General features: G+C 31.3%; 1 protein-coding gene across 1 annotated transcript in view; it reads right to left on the reverse strand.

Annotated features, from left to right (window-relative positions):
* The window catches only part of LOC111706088 (chaoptin), a 62,256-nt gene that overhangs the window by 25,703 nt on the left and 18,375 nt on the right, over nucleotides 1-18,178 (reverse strand). Inside the window, exons 3-12 of the mRNA XM_023478853.1 lie at nucleotides 15,759-15,831; nucleotides 12,397-12,472; nucleotides 11,573-11,638; nucleotides 11,146-11,256; nucleotides 4,160-4,270; nucleotides 3,865-3,978; nucleotides 1,421-1,528; nucleotides 901-1,007; nucleotides 480-519; nucleotides 124-178 (exon numbers count right to left, since the gene is read on the reverse strand). Coding sequence (XP_023334621.1) covers nucleotides 124-178; nucleotides 480-519; nucleotides 901-1,007; nucleotides 1,421-1,528; nucleotides 3,865-3,978; nucleotides 4,160-4,270; nucleotides 11,146-11,256; nucleotides 11,573-11,638; nucleotides 12,397-12,472; nucleotides 15,759-15,831 — 861 coding nt within the window. The remainder of the gene's footprint in view (nucleotides 1-123; nucleotides 179-479; nucleotides 520-900; nucleotides 1,008-1,420; nucleotides 1,529-3,864; nucleotides 3,979-4,159; nucleotides 4,271-11,145; nucleotides 11,257-11,572; nucleotides 11,639-12,396; nucleotides 12,473-15,758; nucleotides 15,832-18,178) is intronic.

Here is an 18,178-nt window from a genome sequence, read left to right on the forward strand (position 1 = left end):
CTTAAATTCTTTAAATTCGGCCTCTGGACCAATAAAAGGTTTAAGGGTCCTGTTGTGAATCCGACTGACCAGTACTTTACAAATATGAAAGGTGCCTTTAGAGCTCTGTACATTTATATTTACCTGAAATGCATCTTCGTGGATTTCCTTTATCTTATTCATTCCAAGATAAATCCGTCTAAATAATTATTCCATTTTTATTTCCTTTTATCACGCACCTCTACCCCGCGTCAACCTTGTTGCACTGGCTAGTCCTGTCCATAGAGCTAGGTACAGTACAAACTGGGACTGGAAAGGTTGACCCGGCTTGGAAACTCAAATGTACTACGGCTTCCCGTGTTCATTTTTACATAATTTAACATTATACAAATTAACAAAACTTGTCAGTACTTAATTAAATGTGTACTAATACTGTACACATCAAATGTACACTTTACAAAAAGAAAAAATTGACACAAAAATGTGAATAATATATTTTCCTGGGGCTCAGGGAGGAAAATGCCCCCTCATGCAGTTTGTCTGGGATAAAGGTTGCTTAAAACTATTCTGAAATTATTTATTAAAAATTCATTTATTGATTTAAAGGAAAATGATAACTGGCCTCAAATTCTTATTTTCTCATCTCAATATCATTACAACCTAATGGTAAAATAATTTGACTATTTGATCTCGCAAAATACAAATTTAAAAATATCTAAAGTCATCACATCAGGCTGGAAAGATATAAAGATTAGAAAGTTAGAGTTTGAGAAGAAAATCAGTTTCCTTTGTTACATGAAATAAATCGATTTGCACTGCACGGTTTCTCTTTACCAACTTAAATACATACACCATTATACTAGGGACCACTTGATGCTACATTATTTTAGGGACCACTGTACGTAAGATTAAGCAAGTTTCCTATATAATTGTAATCCAGGTTTAGATCAGTTACAGCCAAGGTTCCATTGAACATGGATGGAGGAAGAGAAGATATAAAGTTCTCTCCAAGATCTAGTTTGTCAATCCTGAACAATATCAACCAGGGTTACGAACATTTTCATCGAAATTGCAAACATTTTCTTCAAAATGTAGAACTTACAGAAATTATTTCGAAATTAAGAACATTCTGTTCGAAATTACAAACATTTGTCCGAAATGACAAACATTCGTTAGCAATTCATATCTTTTTTTTGAAATTACAAACATTTTGTTCAAAATTACAAACATTTCGTTCGAAAAATAGAATTTACCGAAAAAATTTCAGAATTACGATAACTTTTTTCGAAACATTTTGTTCAAAATTACGAACATTTTGTTGAAAATTACGAACATTTTGTTCATAGTTACAAACATGTTGTTCAAAATTACGAATATTTAGTTCGAAATTCTGAAGATTTTATTCGAAATGACGAACATATATTTTCTCTGGTTACTATTCCTTTTTTTATATGAGAAAGGTGTATCCGGTATAGTCTCTATATAGTTTCCTCTCATAGTTAGCCAGGTTAGCCCAGGTAGGTTCTCTATTGCAAGTACAGGGAACTCTCTTGGGAAATAATAAAATAATAGAATAATAAAAAATTGGCTATTAATACAAATTATACTTAAAATTGGTAAATTTCTTTAATTATTAATATGTATGATATAATTTTTTTAAATGTTGAGGGCAAAGGAATTCAGTCTTTGCCACATTTTCTTATTTTATAATTATTATATCTCTGCAACCCAATGTCGTAGACCTTAGATTTTTCAAATTTTGAATATATATAAGTTTAAAATAAATAAGTTTTTCACCATTAGGTTGCAAAGATGAAGGGATTCGACATTTTTTGTTTGTGACAAAAACTGAAATTATTTTTAAAATTAATTAAAAATAACTTAGGAATTACAGAATCTTTTATAATAAAAAGAAAAAATATATGTTTATATGTTCATTGTATTCTGTTTACCACTGTATGAGAACAGTTTAATGAACTCTGGTCATAAAAGTTTGATTCGAGGACTAACTGTTTAAATAAATAATCAACAATCCTTCGTTATGATTAATTAATAAAGACAACTATTATTCTTCACTATTTGGACTTTAAAACAAAACCATAATTGGCGCATTTTCTTCAACTTTATCGCATTTATTAATCTATCGTCCCAGCAAGTAAAAAGTTATCAAATGTGTTAAAATTCAACTTTTAATGTGAAATGATAAATTCATAATAAACTCAGCTAACTAAAAATTTTCCTGAGCTGAAAACTTTAGAATGAGATATCCTTAATCCCGATTACCTAATCAGAGTTTCCAATGGACGCACTTTTGATTTTCTTCTTAAACCTTTCTTTCTTGGATATAGTGGAGAAAAATCAAATTAGAGAATTCCTCCAGTTTCTGTATATTATTCTTAAATGGCGAGCAAAATTTCAAATTTATCGGCTTCATATACGCGACTCTGATTGGTTGAATTTTCAGGATACAGGTACAAGATTAGGTTAGTCTCGATATTAAGAAAAAGAGAGATTTAAGTATTAATCTTGATATCCACCATTCTAAAGTTTACTTTATTGATTTGACCTTTCCTGATATCTAAATAAATCAAATTCTTTCCGTTAAACTTCTTAAACTACAGATAAGTTCTTTCTGAAAGATTTATAACAATAAAATGGTCTGACCTCAAATTATGGTTAAAGATATAGAAAAGATTTGAGTCTTTGCCAAAAACTCAAATGATCTGATCCCTACATCTTTGCAACCTGATCATGTAAACCTTTGATATTTCAAACTTAAATTATATGATCTAACAGAATTCATACTATAGTTACTGCATTGGGTTGCAAAGAAACAGAGATCAGAAAATCTGAGTTTGTGGCAAAGACTCAATTCCTATTTCGGGAAAAATCAGTAATTTCATTCAGATACTAGATACTATAAACATGCGGGTATTGAGAGAATACTTGACTATCGTCTTTGATTTCCCATAATTGATAAATGACATAAAGTTCATCAACAAAAAATTGAAATTCTAATGAGGTCTACATTCTTAAACATTGACGGAGATATTTAACATTTGAACAGTTTCGTTGAGTTTTAATAAACTGGAATCTGGACAAATTTCCTAGTAATTCCGTCAATTTTAAAGACAAAAAAATGGCAAACCACGTTTTGGAAATCCCGAAGCTAGTGTTTTTTAACTGTGAGACTAAATAATTATGCTTACGAAATAATCCCGCATGGAACAAAGACGATTTATAAGTGGTCATTTCCATGTGTATTGGGACACCCTGTATAATTGCACTAGGTTGAACAGTTGACCTCATTTAAAAGTCCAGATATACAGGGTTACCCACAAAGAGTGAGACTGTAAAGACGACCTAAAACTTAATATGACGATTCCCAGGATAAGCTATAGCATATACTGACTTGAATATTGTCGTGTTATGAATTATTTCATGATTTGACAAAAAACTAAACAAATACAAAATAAGGAATTAGGAAACGTACAGGATAAACTCCGTACAGTCGTCTTTAATATCCTCTGAGGATAAACCTGTAGAATTAAGTGCTATTTTGGAGGAGTTAAGGCGGGGGGGTCCCGGAGGGGAGGGGGTGTGTAAGAGCATGCAGTGTAAGAGTACAGAATAAGTTTTTAAGTTTGGATGGGTTGAATTATATATTCTAAGAAGAGAAGAAAAGTTGCAAGGTAATTTCTAATTAGGATAGAACTCTTGAAGTCCTAGAACTCTAGAAGTGCATTTAAAGGGACTTAATAACTTTATTTCATCAAGTTGGAATTAAGATATTAATGCTTATAATTTTGAAAACTGATTATTTTCAATTGTGGTTTGTTTACAAATCTTGATTATTTTTTAAATTAAATATTTTTCTTATTATTCCTGAGTTGATTGTTGGATATACTAAGAGTATGGATGGATCTGGGCAAAGCGTATTCAGGTAGCTCCCGGATATAATTACTATCTAGGTTCAACCACATCAACCGCTTGAAATGACTAAAAATAATATTATTAAAGGGACTTTAAGCGTAATTTCAAAGAACCTTACATTATATATTTCCCCCCTATTCTAAAAAAAGAAAAAGGAAAGTTACATAATTATTGTTTACTTTACATTTAGTTTATCTGGTGGTGGATTGTTAGTATTTTTCGTCTATGAACAAACATCTTTTTTTACCTGAAAAAATCGTTTGGAATACTGGTGAGATGGTTTTCTCCCAGGAACAATGTGGAGATGGTATGACGGAACGGTAGCTGGAACGCATCAGTAAGTTTTCCAATCTGGTTCCTGAAATAAAATACATATTTTCCCATTTTATTCCTGTTTGTAACCGATAAACGGCAAAACTGTTGAACCGATCAGGCCCAAACTTTGTGTGTCACCTCACAAGACCCCAGGGATTGTTTATGGATGCCCATAATTACAAAATTTGTCTTCCACAATTTTTGATTTTCGTAAAATTTGTCAAATCCGAGACTAGTTTCTAAGCGATTCTGATAATATACGATAAAACTAGTTTCTCAGCGATTCTGATAATATACGATAAAACTAGTTTATCAGCGATTCTGATAATATACGATAAAACTAGTTTATCAGCGATTCTGATAATATACGATAAAACTAGTTTATCAGCGATTCTGATAAGTCACTTGCAGTAAGTTATAAAAGATAATTATCAGTGTCATGCCAAACGGAATCTTATATTTTTTCACTATAATTCCTCTTGTTGTAGAGCTAGGAATAAAAACATATATTTTTGAATTTCTAATGTCTAACCAGATAATGGAATTGGATATTTGTCACAAACTTAAATTTTTTATCAAGTTATAACTTTGCAACATTTGGTATTTTAAACATAGATTAATTGACATGACCGAATTCAATGTCTTAAATATCCAAGGTCTATAACGACATTAAATAACTTTGCATTTCTCATTCTTGAGCGCATGCAAGTTACGTACTTGGTTAGAAAACCGTAACAATAATGTATATTGTCTATTCAGATACTAGTTGAAGAATTTACCCCCGGAGTTAAATATAATTGTGAAACCAAGTTATGTTGTTAGAATAATGTATATTGTCTATTCAGATACTAGTTGAAGAATTTACCCCCGGAGTTAAATATAATTGTGAAACCAAGTTTGTTTCTAAGTTTCAACCAAGTTTCCGGTTTAACTTACAAACTTTTAAATATACTTCTTTATCAAACACATTTAACTAATTTATATAATTAAAGTTGGAACTTGATTTAGATTCAAGAATATTTACTAAATGATTCATTTGCTTTTAATACAATAACAAAAATTTATTTAAAAACACACTGGACACATCTTTTTTAAAGAATTTTCTTGCTTCAAATCGAACTTTTTTTATGTAAATAAATGATTTGCAAAGATTAATATTTATTAATCTTGCAATCTTTTTCTGTGACATGCAAATTACTCACAAAAATCAAAAGGACGCCATTATTTTTTCCGTTTCTTTCCTATTCTAGCCTCATTTTCTTTGCTTTAAATTTGTTGTATTTTTTGTGCAGAGTTGTTCTTTTAAAACAGCCCGGATTGGTTTATAATTAGGTTCTGATTAATGTATTGCTTGTATTTATGTTGAAATTTTTTTTTGAAAAAGATGTCGATTTTTTTAGCCTATAACACGGGGGGTGTCCACAAAAAATTTCAGCGTAATCGGAAATTTTTTTTTGAAAAAGATGTCGATTTTTTTAGCCTATAACCCGTGAGTGTCCACAAAAAATTTCAGCGTAATCGGTCCAGCCGTTTGGCCGTCTATACGCAACATGAATGTCTTGTTTTATTATATAGATCTTTAAAAAATGTTTAGGCGGAATAGAAAGGTTAAAATATACCTTTCAAGTCTCGGCATTACTTATGCTAAATAAGATACACCCTTTTAAAATTTGTATTTGAATTCAGTTAACTTGATTTCTACACGTTGATCAATGGTACAGACTCACAACATGACTACAGTCAAGGAAATTGCAGAACAATGTTGTCAATGATAATTAAGCTTGAATAACGATTAGTTTATTGTAAACTTTAATCAAATTATATTCTTTGCATGAAAATTTGGCTTATAGCATTGACTTAAATATATAAATAATTTACTAAATGTATATTAAACATATTTTTAAGTAAACAATTAACAATAAACAAATGTACTCTCCTAGACTGTACAAATACCGAGATTCGTATGTACTGTATATACCTACAGTACACACCTTCGGTTCGGTAAACTTTACACACACTCTTTTGATACAGACACACACACATGACCTTTCCGCACCCTGTGACGTATAAAGTGGCATAATTGATTTACAACGATGTATGATGTTAAAAATCTTCACTTTAAACAATAATTATTTTCAATCTTTTTCTTTTATAAAATGACCTACACTCATTTATTTTCGAAATAATGAAGGCAATTGTAAGAATTCGGCAATTTTGAAGCTAGAAAAACGTCATTTTTTTCCACATTATTGATGAGATAAAACTGTAAAGAATACGGTTGTGAATCAGACATGCTTTTCTCTAAATGTGAGGTCACTTTAAAGGGTTAAAACAAATATCATGTTGATTGCGTTTCTTTACATAATTTCTTCAAACATCTAGAACCAATATTTGCCAGTGTATTTGTTGTGGTTAATGTAAGTAGCAGCTCACATATATATTTATTGGTACTTTATAGCCTTCCATTTACTCTACTATCTTTATAGGACTTGGCAACCGTTTAGAAAATAGGATTCTACATTCAGCTCAATAACTTTAGAATGCATAATCTCATTTAATCGTTTTTCGTTTTTTCAAAAGTTCTAAACGAATGGTTGGTTCGTTGTGACCAATCTTTTTTTTCTAAAAACGATACGATCGTTTTAAGATTTAAACGAAAAATACATATTAATATACATAATACATAAAAAGAAAAACTAATTTTTTTAGATTGTTTTTAAATGATTAACAACCCTACTTGAAACTTAATTGTCCCAAGGGAATGCTAAGAAACAACACATATTCTTGTAGAGTTTTCGGGGACTTCAATCAAGATCTTAAGTCACAAGAATTAAAGAATGACTAAAGATCTTGATTCTAATAATTACAAAGAGGTGCAGCTGCAGGGTGATCAATGACAACAGGGGCTGCAATAATTTGAAAATCATACAATTATTATTTGCAACTTTTTGCACAAATTATCTTTAGTTTATGATCTCTGCTAAAGAATGCACAAAATGAATTGTTGTTAGCCCGCAAACTTATGTTTGACTGAAAATGAAATATTTAGCCCATAAAATTATGTTTGACTGAAATATGAAATATTTAGCCCATAAAATTATGTTTGACTGAAATATGAAATATTTAGCCCATAAAATTATGTTTGACAAAATGTGAAATATTTGTTTGACAAATCTACTTTGTGTTTATTCATCATTTTCTGTTTGATGATATTATGTTTGTGAGTTTATGGAGATGAAAACAATATTTTGTATTTTCATTTTTCGGGCATATTTTCCGTCAGAAACAAAGCCATATTTTTCGTCAGAAATAAAGACATATTTTCCCTCAGAAACAAAGCCATATTTTCCGTCAGAAACAAAGACATATTTTCCGTCAGATACAAAGACATATTTTCCGTCAGATACAAAGACATATTTTCCGTCAGAAATAAAGAGATAATTTCCGTTATAAACAAAGACATATTTTTCGTCAGAAACAAAGGCATATTTTCCGTCAGAAATAAAGACACATTTTCCGTCAGAAACAACGACGTATTTTCCGTCAGAAACAAAGAGATATTTTCCGTCAGAAATAAAGAGATATTTTCCGTCAGAAATAAAAAGACATTTTTCGTCAGAAACAAAGACACATTTTCCGTCAGAAAAAAAGAGATATTTTCCGTCAGAAACAAAGACATATTTTCCGTCAGAAACAAAGACATATTTTCCGTCAGAAATGAAGACATATTTTCCATCAGAAACAAATAAATATTTTCCGTCAGAAACAAAGAAATATTTTCCGTCAGAAACAAAGACATATTTTCCGTCAGAAACAAAGACATATTTTCCGTCAGAAACAAAGACATATTTTCCGTCAGAAATGAAGACATATTTTCCGTCAGAAACAAAGAGATATTTTTCGTCAGAAACAAAGGCATATTTTCCGTCAGAAACAAAGACCTATTTTCCGTCAGAAATGAAGAGATATTTTCCGTCAGAAACAAAGACATATTTTCCGTCAGAAACAAAGAAGTATTTTCCGTCAGAAACAAAGACTCATTTTCCGTCAGAAACAAAGACACATTTTCCGTCAGAAACAACGACGTATTTTCCGTCAGAAACAAAAACATATTTTCCGTCAGAAACAATGAAATATTTTCCGTCAGAAACAAAGAAATATTTTCCGTCAGAAACAAAGACATATTTTCTGTCAGAAACAACGTCATATTTTCCGTCAGAAACAAAGACATATTTTCCGTCAGAAACAAAGACATTTTTTCCGTAAGAAACAAAGACATTTTTTCCGTAAGAAACAAAGACATTTTTTCCGTAAGAAACAAAGACATTTTTTCCGTAAGAAACAAAGACACATTTTCCGTCAGAAACAACGACGTATTTTCCGTCAGAAACAAAGACATATTTTCCGTCAGAAACAAAGATATATTTTCCATCAGAAACAAAGACATATTTTCCGTCAGAAATAAAGCCATATTTTCCGTTAGAAACACAGAAATATTTTCCGTCAGAAACAAAGAAATATTTTCCGTCAGAAACAAAGACATATTTTCCGTCAGAAACAAAGATAAATTTTCCGTCAGAAACAAAGATATATGTTCAGTCAGAAACAAAGAGATATTTTCCGTCAGTAACAAAGACATATTTTCCGTCAGAAACAAAGATATATTTTCCGTCAGAAACAAAGACATATTTTCCGTCAGAAACAAAGAGATATTTTCCGTCAGAAACAAAGACATATTTTCCGTCAGAAACAAAGATATATTTTCCGTCAGAAACAAAGATTTATTTTCCGTCAGAAACAATTTGACATATTTCGCAAGTAAAGGGACTGTATGGGTAGTCTCCAGTGGAACCCTTGAACTCCTTGATTTCCTTGAAAGCAATGGCTAATTAAGAACTTATGGAGTGTTTATGGTTTTAAAACCCCATTATTTTCAATTATGGTTTCTCTACAAAAGTGACTCGTGCAGTTCTACTGTATAACAAAATTTATGAATTATCAGAATTAAACACTTTAAAGCTAAAAAAACGACAATATTTTCCTCATTATTGATCAGAGAAAGGTTTCATGAAGGGTAATTTGAAATTAAGATTACAGTCCCTTCAACTTTGACAATTAATTATAAGAAAACTTGTATTGTTCAGAATCAGTTTTGAAATCTAATATTTTTACTTCTAATAAAAAAATATCTATATTTGTGGACAGTTTAAGATAGCACTGGGATTTTTAATAAAGACATCTCATGTTTTTTCTATTTACACTTTATTCATTGACATTCATTTTTTAAACTTCACATTTTAATTTAAATATATTTGTGATTTCAGTTGTCTGTTTGTTTGTATGACGATCATAACTCATGAATCCCTTGACTGATTTGCCTCAAATGCTAAATGGGGAACTCGATAAAACCTCGGGAATGTGATAAAGCTATGTTTAGATATTCTAAATTAAGTAGGTTGACTTCTATATTGGGAAAACTTTGCTTCCAAAAAAGCTTGTGTCTCAAGCTAGTATAATAAGTTTTCTAAAGTTTTTGGTCCCTTTTAATGGTTTATAATTGTTTTGTTTTTCTATAGCTTTTTACATTAACATACAATAACATTTTAAAGTTTAATGGTACGTTAAACCGAGATTTCCAGAATAAATTTTAAACTAAAAGCGGCCATAAACCATCTTCGGGGTCGCGTATGCCTTCTCGAATGTTCATACAATAAGCCAAAGAAATTGATTTTTTCCCTCAAACTTTCTAATTCCAATAACTTTGCAACCCGGTGGTCTAAAGTCTATGATATTTCAAACTTATTTTATCAACAGAATTACTAGTTTACAATAGTATTACGCCCTCAGGTTGCAAAGATATGGGTATTCAAAAATCAGAGTTTGTGACAAAGAATCAATAATTTTGCAGCATTATATTATTGTCATTTCCCAAATTAAGTGAATACAAAAGTTTACATAAAAAATAATTTGTCACAATAAGACAAAATACATGATTTAGATTTTCTAACAAAATGGAGTTATGGAATAAAATAGTAGCATTTGTCATTCCCTCGGCCACCGGAGGGAATACAGATTCCACCGGAGGGAATACAGATTCCACCGGAGGGAATACCGATTCCACCAGAGGGAATACAGATTCCACCGGAGGGAATGCAGATTCCACCGGAGGGAAGGTAATGAACACTCAAGAAACGAATTACTCCACCGGAGAGATGGTAATTAACACTCAAGAAACTAATTACTCCACCGGAGGGGTGGTAATTAACACTCCGGAAACTAATTATTCCACTAGAAGGATGGTAATTAAAACTCAGGAAACTAATTACTCCACGCGAGGGAAGGTAATTAACACTCAAGAAACTAATTACTCCACCGGAGGGATGGTAATTAACACTCAAGAAACTAATTACTCCACCGGAGAGATGGTAATTAACACTCAGGAAACTTATTACTCCACTGGAGGGATGGCAATTAACACTCAGGAAACTAATAACTCCACCGGAGGGATGGTAATTAACGCTTAGGAAACTAATTACTCCACTGGAGGGATGGTAATTAACGCTCAGGAAACTAATTACTCCACCAGAGAAATGGGAATTAACACGCAGGAAACTAAATACTCCACCGGAGGGAAGGTAATTAACGCTCAGGAAACTAATGACTCCACTGGAGGGATTGTAATTAACACTAAGGAAACTAATTACTCCACCGGAGGGAAGGTAATTAATGCTCAGGAAACTAATGACTCCACTGGAGGGATGGTAATTAACACTCAGGAAACTAATTACTTCACCGGAGGGATGTTGATGACCACTCAGGACACTAATTATTCCGCCGGAGGGAGGCTGTAAATTACCCTGGGTACTACTATTTTCTTCTAGGAATCAACAAAATGTGCAGTTTTAAATATTCACTTACCCATGTAGGTTAAACCAGTCCAGGGTTTTAATCCTACTCAGGGCTCCAACTGGCAGGTTTACCAGACTGTTATAGCTGAGGTCTAGAGATCTCAAACTACTGGATACTCCACTACAAATATAGGTTTAAATCTAACACGAAGGTTTACTAGACTATAGCTGAGGTCTAGAGATCTCAAACTACTGAATACTCCACTACAAATATAGGTTTAAATCTAACACGAAGGTTTACTAGACTATAGCTGAGGTCTAGAGATCTCAAACTACTGAATACTCCACTACACATATAGGTTTAAATACAACATGAAGGTTTACTAGACTATAGCTGAGGTCTAGAGATCTCAAACTACTGAATACTCCACTACAAATATAGGTTTAAATCCAACATGAAGGTTTACTAGACAATGATCCAACAAAATGATGGATACCTGAAAACTGAATCTTCAATGACAGTAATTTTGTTATTCATTAATCTCAGAGACTCCAAAGACCCACTGTTTTTCAAAATATGCATTGAGTTTTTTATTGTATAATGAAGCTCTTCGCTTGGTTATATATATATCTAAATGTTAGCTATAGCTTGCCAAACGGCTGGACCAAATTGACTTACATTTTTTGAGGGAATCCATGGGCGCCCAGGGAGTGAAAAAAAATTGAAATTTCATAGGCAACGCCGAATACTTAAGCAAACATCATGATTTATACCAAGCGTGGGAAACAATAGGATATACATAAATAATAATATTAACCTGGGCAACAAGTCATATTTTTTGGACACTTCTCCCATACTAATATCAAAAGAAAGCTTTTATGCGGGCCTTCAAGTGAATTTCCTAAAACTACGCAATATAAGAAGTAAAATTGTGAATTTATTATCTTTTTCGTAATAACTGAAGAGCTTTAAAAGTTATTCTATTTTGAACTATTGGAAATAGAAATCTATAAATCAGAAGATTTTTACTGTTTTTACCTTTGCCACTCTAAAGTCGGTTTATAATCTATTGTATTGGTTTTAGAGTTTTTCAATTTGTTTTTTATTCCCAATGCTTGACAAAATACTGTGTATTTGGAAGACGACAAGAAATCCGGGCTGTTCCATGATCATTTTATCTATTGTTTACAGTCGTAACATTTTTTTATATTTTATTGGAATGCATTAAAGCATATTGCTTTGATAAGCACATTTTTAGTTTCTAAATTTTCTTCATAAGCCCATCAACTTTATTAAAAATTATAAAAATGAATAATTTTCCTGAAATCTTGATCTTGTATTATCTCCAGTCCAGCTTCTACCAAGTCCAGATGTGTTACTCCCTCCAAACTCAGCTCTAAATAAATTAAATTAAACTTTCAACTTTTCAAAATAAAATAGACTCATTTCAGATCTCAAATCAGATAATGTAATCATCAAAATATTTACTGTTAAAAAGATTGCTTCTTGTAAGAATGTTATTAAAATTCTCAACTAAAGGTATGTGAAAAGGCATGTGTAAAGGCATGTGTAAAGGCAAAGAAATGAAAAATTTCTCTCCAAATAAAAAAAAAATATTTTTATCATTAGTGAAAAATCAAAATCTGTAAAAATCATACTCATAAATGGAGCAATTTAACATATTAATTTACAGGAAAATTTAAAAAATGATTTTTCAGTTTTAACATATTCTTTTTCCCTTTATATATGATACTTTTAGGGATTTTAAAAACAGAATGTGAGGAAAAATGGTTTTAAGAGGGAAAATATCTGAACTTTTGGTTAAACATTTTAAAAATGAGAAAAAATCTTTTCAGTTCATTTCAATTTTTTTCACCCACCTACATCTTTTATAATATATACTTCTTAAAACATTAAATTATATTATGAAACACCAATTTTCGCATTTTTTGCAATTCTGAGGTTAACACAAATTTAAGTGCAGATCTGCGCTTTCCGTGCAAAAGCGCCAATTGCACTTTCTTGCAAAACAGATTTTCCACAGATCGCGCAACATTTTGTTTGACCACCTTGCACGATAAATGAAATGTTAAAGGCGCACCATTTTGAAACGAAGAAAGAATGCAAAAAAAAATATTTATAACGCTAATATAGATTTGCATGCAACAATGTTTGAAAATTGCGTTGAAATCTCTGTGTCCGCAAACAGGTTTAGAAAATTAAGAAAAGCTTGCCCAGTCATTCATACTGTAATCTTTCTATGACAATGAAATGTATAATTTACCATAATACATTTTCCAGAATAATAACATATGGTTATCGAAAAATTTACCCCCCCCCCATTTCACATTCGAATGGAACAAGGGAATATATCCCCAAGGCTATACTTAGGAATTTTCCCCTCCCCCTTCCCTTGTAATAAATATAAAATTGTCTTAATTAGTTTAGGTTGAGTGAGGTATTATTATATTTTATTAAACAACTTTATTATTCAGCTGACCTTTAAGTTTTCCACTTCATTCTTCCCCCTCCCCTTTTCCATTCTTCCCCCTCCCCTTTTTTCATTATTTTCCTTCCCCCTTTCCATTCTTTCCCTTCCCCCTTTCCATTCTTCCCCCTCCCCTTTTTTCATTATTTCGCCTCCCCTTTTCCATTCTTTTCCTTCCCCCTTTTCCATTCTTTTCCGTCCACCCTTTCCATTCTTTCCCTTCCCCCTTTCCATTCTTTTCCTTCCCCCTTTCCATTCTTTCCCTCCACCCTCTCCATTCTTCCCCTCATCCCTTTCCATTCTTCCCCTCACCCCCTTTCCATTCTTCCCCTCACCCCTTTCCATTCTTCCCCTCTTCATTCTTTCCTTTTCCCCCTTTCCATTCTTTCATTTTCCATTTCCAGTAGTTCCTTTCCCCTTTCCATTCTTTCCCTCTCCCTTTCGATGCTTTCCCTTTCCATTCTTTCCCTTTCCCCATTCCATTCTTATCTTTTCCCCCTTTCCATTCTTTCCCTTCCCCTTTCCATTCATTCCCTTCCCCCTTTCCATTCTTTCCCTTCCCTTTCCATTCTTTCTTTTCCCTTTTCCATTCTTTCTTTTCCCTTTTCCATGCTCAGATGAATATTAAAGAATATATTTTCAATATTGTTTTGAAGCTATGAAAACCTTTTTAAATAACAAAATGGATTTCTTTCAATTTTCATGAAAACATTTCTCACAATTTTCTCAAACCTTTTTAAATCCAGTAGATAGATTGATCTTTAAACCATTATGTACAAAGTATACAAAACGCAGGATAGATAGATATTTGAATTTTTAAAATTTCAGATATTTTTCGATATCTTAGAAAATTTACCAAATAAATATTGCGCATTCTGCAGACATTTGGAATTTTGGATTGAACTTTTAATTAAATTAATGTGTCTGCGACTACTTTGATTTTTTTGCAATGTTTATTTCGAAATACAAGGTTTGTAAAGCAATATTTTTCAATCTAAAGTAAGCATAAAATCAAAACTATTTTTTTTTTCAAGTATAAAGTGAGGAGGATGCTTTTTCTGAAAATTCAAATAATAATTTTGTTTGTTTGAAAAGGCTAATTACCAAAATCAAAAGTAGTAAATGGTGATAAAACCGTTCTTAGTACTAATTTGAATGATAAATGAGCAATGATTAACTTTCTAATAAACCCTAATCGTATTTATGCATGGAAAAAGAAAATTTCTTGGAATAACAAAATTAATAAAGTTACTAAACCAATCCTGCAAAGGGACTGTCCACCCGCCACTCTAATTTTATTATCCCTGATACATGGTATTAAATGTAAATATTTTATTTCTCCTCCTATGATATCATAGGTCTAGGATATCCGGTTCAAAGATATGAGGACAGTTATCTGATATGAAAAAGTAAATGCAAGATAATCATTCCCCAACTGTCAATGTTTCTTGGTTTATAGCTTTCACTTTATAGATTGCAGTCTTGCGTGCTGAAATACAGTGTTCACAGGGTGCCATAAATATATACTTTATGTAGGGTGTCATAAATATATACTTCATGTAGGATGTCATAAATATATACTTTATGTAGGGTGTCATAAATATATACTTTGTAAAGGGTGTCATAAATGTAGACTTTATGTAGGGTCTCATAAATATATACTATTCTGTAGGGTGTCATAAAGATATACTTTATGTAGGGTGTCATAAAGATATACTTTATGTAAGGTGTCATAAATATATACTTTTCTGTAGGGTGTCATAAATATATACTTTATGTAGGGTGTCATAAATATATACTTTATGTAGGGTGTCATAAATATATACTTTTCTGTAGGGTGTCATAAACATATACTTTATGTAGGGTGTCATAAATATATACTTTTTTGTAGGGTGTCATAAATATATACTTTTCTGTAGGGTGTCACAAATATATACTAGTTAGGGTGCCATAAATATATGCTTTATGTAGGGTGTCATAAATATATACTTTTCTGTAGGGTGTCATAAATATATACTTTTATGTAGGGTGTCATAAAAATATACTTACTTTTCTCTAGGGTGTCATAAATATATACTTTTCTGTAGGGTGTCATAAATATATACTTTATGTAGGGTGTCATAAATATATACTATAGATGATTATTAGCTAGAACTGTAGAGAAGGTATCATTGTATTATTTCTAGATTATTACCTGGAACTGTAGGAAAAGGAACTCCTATACAACTAACATCCTTGATCCTAGTACTCCTTGAACCATTTACAATCTGAACAAATAAATTGAAATCAATAACATTTATTTTGGCAAAACATTTTATTTATCTTAAGCTGAGTATTCTTGAATCGTGAATATCGAAATCAAGCATTGATCTCGATCTTTCTCTCAAATTAACGTATATTCGATTTTTGGCACATAAAGTGCCTAAAATTGAACCAATCAGAGTGTCGTCTTCGGAAACACACAGCCAATTAGGGAATTTTGAGTTCAACAAATGAAAGAACAGAAAAATTGCGTATATTCAAAATCAAGAAGATTCTGCGTAGAATTTAAAAATGCTCACTGTGGATATCAAGACTAACACAAACGTTCCCATTTCTAGAAAAATTTAACGGTGGATTTTTTTCTAAATTTAAGATTCCCTTCCATTTTCTGATTCTAATTCTGAAGTTTTCTGAAATTCGCCCAAAGTTTTCTGAGATTTGTTTAAAGTTTTCTGAGATTCGTTAAAAGTTTTCAGAGATTTGTTCAAAGTTTTCTGAGATTTGTTTAAAGTTTTCTGAGATTCGTTAAAAGTTTTCAGAGATTTGTTCAAAGTTTTCTGAGATCTGTTCAAAGTTTTCTGAGATTCGTTCAAAGTTTTCTGAGATTCGTTCAAAGTTTTCTGAGAATCGCCCAACGTTTTCTGAGAATCGCTTTATGCTTTATGTGATTCGTTCAAAGTTTTCTGAGGATCGCTCAAAGTATTCTTAGATTTACCCAAAGTTTTCTAAGATACATAAACTGGATTGGTAAAAGTTGGGGAAAAACTATAATCTTTTTAAAACGGCATTCCTTGATAAAACTTTGAACCAAGCCCTTTTTATACATTTAATAACTACATTCAGGGTTACTCACAAAGGATAAGACTGTAAAGACAAACATAAAACTTTTAAAATTGGAAAATTTTAAGATTAAATTAAGTTTCTTTCTTGAACATGTCTAAAAAAGAAACAAACTTTAAATCTAAGAGAATCATAAATACATGAGAAACAACAAGGCAAAATTCCGTACATTCGTCTCTGAAGTCTTATTTTTCGTAGGTAATCCTGAGACAAAATCTGTTAGCTGTCAAGAATATGCTTATCTCAAGATTTATCAGATAAGCATTCATTGATGAGATTATAATAAAGTACATGAGGGACAACATTAATATTTCCTATTTGCACAATTAAGACGGGGGGGGGGGGGGGAAACTTATCTATATAATCATATTATCATATCTATATATTATCATATCTATATAATAAAGCACTTCGCTTATATATATGTTAGTTATTGCTAGCCAAACAGCTAGATAAAAGTGTCTAATTTTTTGTTTTAGAAAACCTGTGTGTACTCAAGGGGTAAAATAGATAGACAAATTCGGAACTTTTTTTTCTTCAAAATTCTACATTTTTAAAAAATCTAATAAAAAAATATTCCATGGCTCTTCAGCTAGTTTTGCAGAAATATTGTGGGCACTTAAACAGCTAATCTTTCTTCTGAAGCATTTTTTACTGTTACAACTTCCAATCATTATTTTTTTAAATCAGGAAATAACATCGTTGATGTCCTTTAACCATTTATCTGAATATTAATGAGCTCATGATCTAAAATTTCGTTACAAATACATAATCATATGTTCTCATATTCTATCGATACGGCGATATGTTCGTTTTTTTCGAATTTCTCTTTGTCAATTTGCTTTTACCAGCCGACGGTGAGAATCATTTAAATAAAAATAGATTTTTTTCATTGTTATTCTCATGGATTTCAAGAAATTTTAGAAAAAAATTAATAGTCAAGATAATTCTTGAATTGAATAGTTTTAGCTTCAAACATAACCCTTAACCATCAAATTTAAAATTCTTGTTTGTTTTTATGAAATTAATAAAGACACACAATAAACATAAGAGAAGATAAAAAGAAAAGGACAGGGTAAATTACTTTGTTTCTTTACAAATAAAGTTTAGAATATGATACTAAAAAAATTATGAGAAAAATCATACTTTTTTGTACAAAAAAAAAGTTAAATGGATGATATCCTAACCGAAAGTTAAACTTATTTTTAATAATGTTTGGCAGTCTGTCACTCTATAGTCAATATAATTTGAACAGCAGTGATGACCAGAAAATTCTGGAATAGAAAGTGAAGACGACTTTAAAGGGACTGTAAAGGAATAATGAATGGGGGTAAAGGCTGAAAGCTAATCCCTTTAGTTCTTGATTACGACCCACAAAAGAAATATCTGATGTTCCTGTCGAGAGAAATTGATATAAAACTGTGTCAAAGGAATTGAGTCTTTGTCACAAACTCTAAATTATTAATCCCTATATATTCACAACCCAATGTCGTAGACCTTAGTTATTTCAAA

Source organism: Eurytemora carolleeae, unplaced genomic scaffold (genome assembly GCF_000591075.1).
Source record: "Eurytemora carolleeae unplaced genomic scaffold, Eaff_2.0 scaffold701, whole genome shotgun sequence".
Lineage (NCBI taxonomy): Eukaryota > Metazoa > Arthropoda > Copepoda > Calanoida > Temoridae > Eurytemora > Eurytemora carolleeae.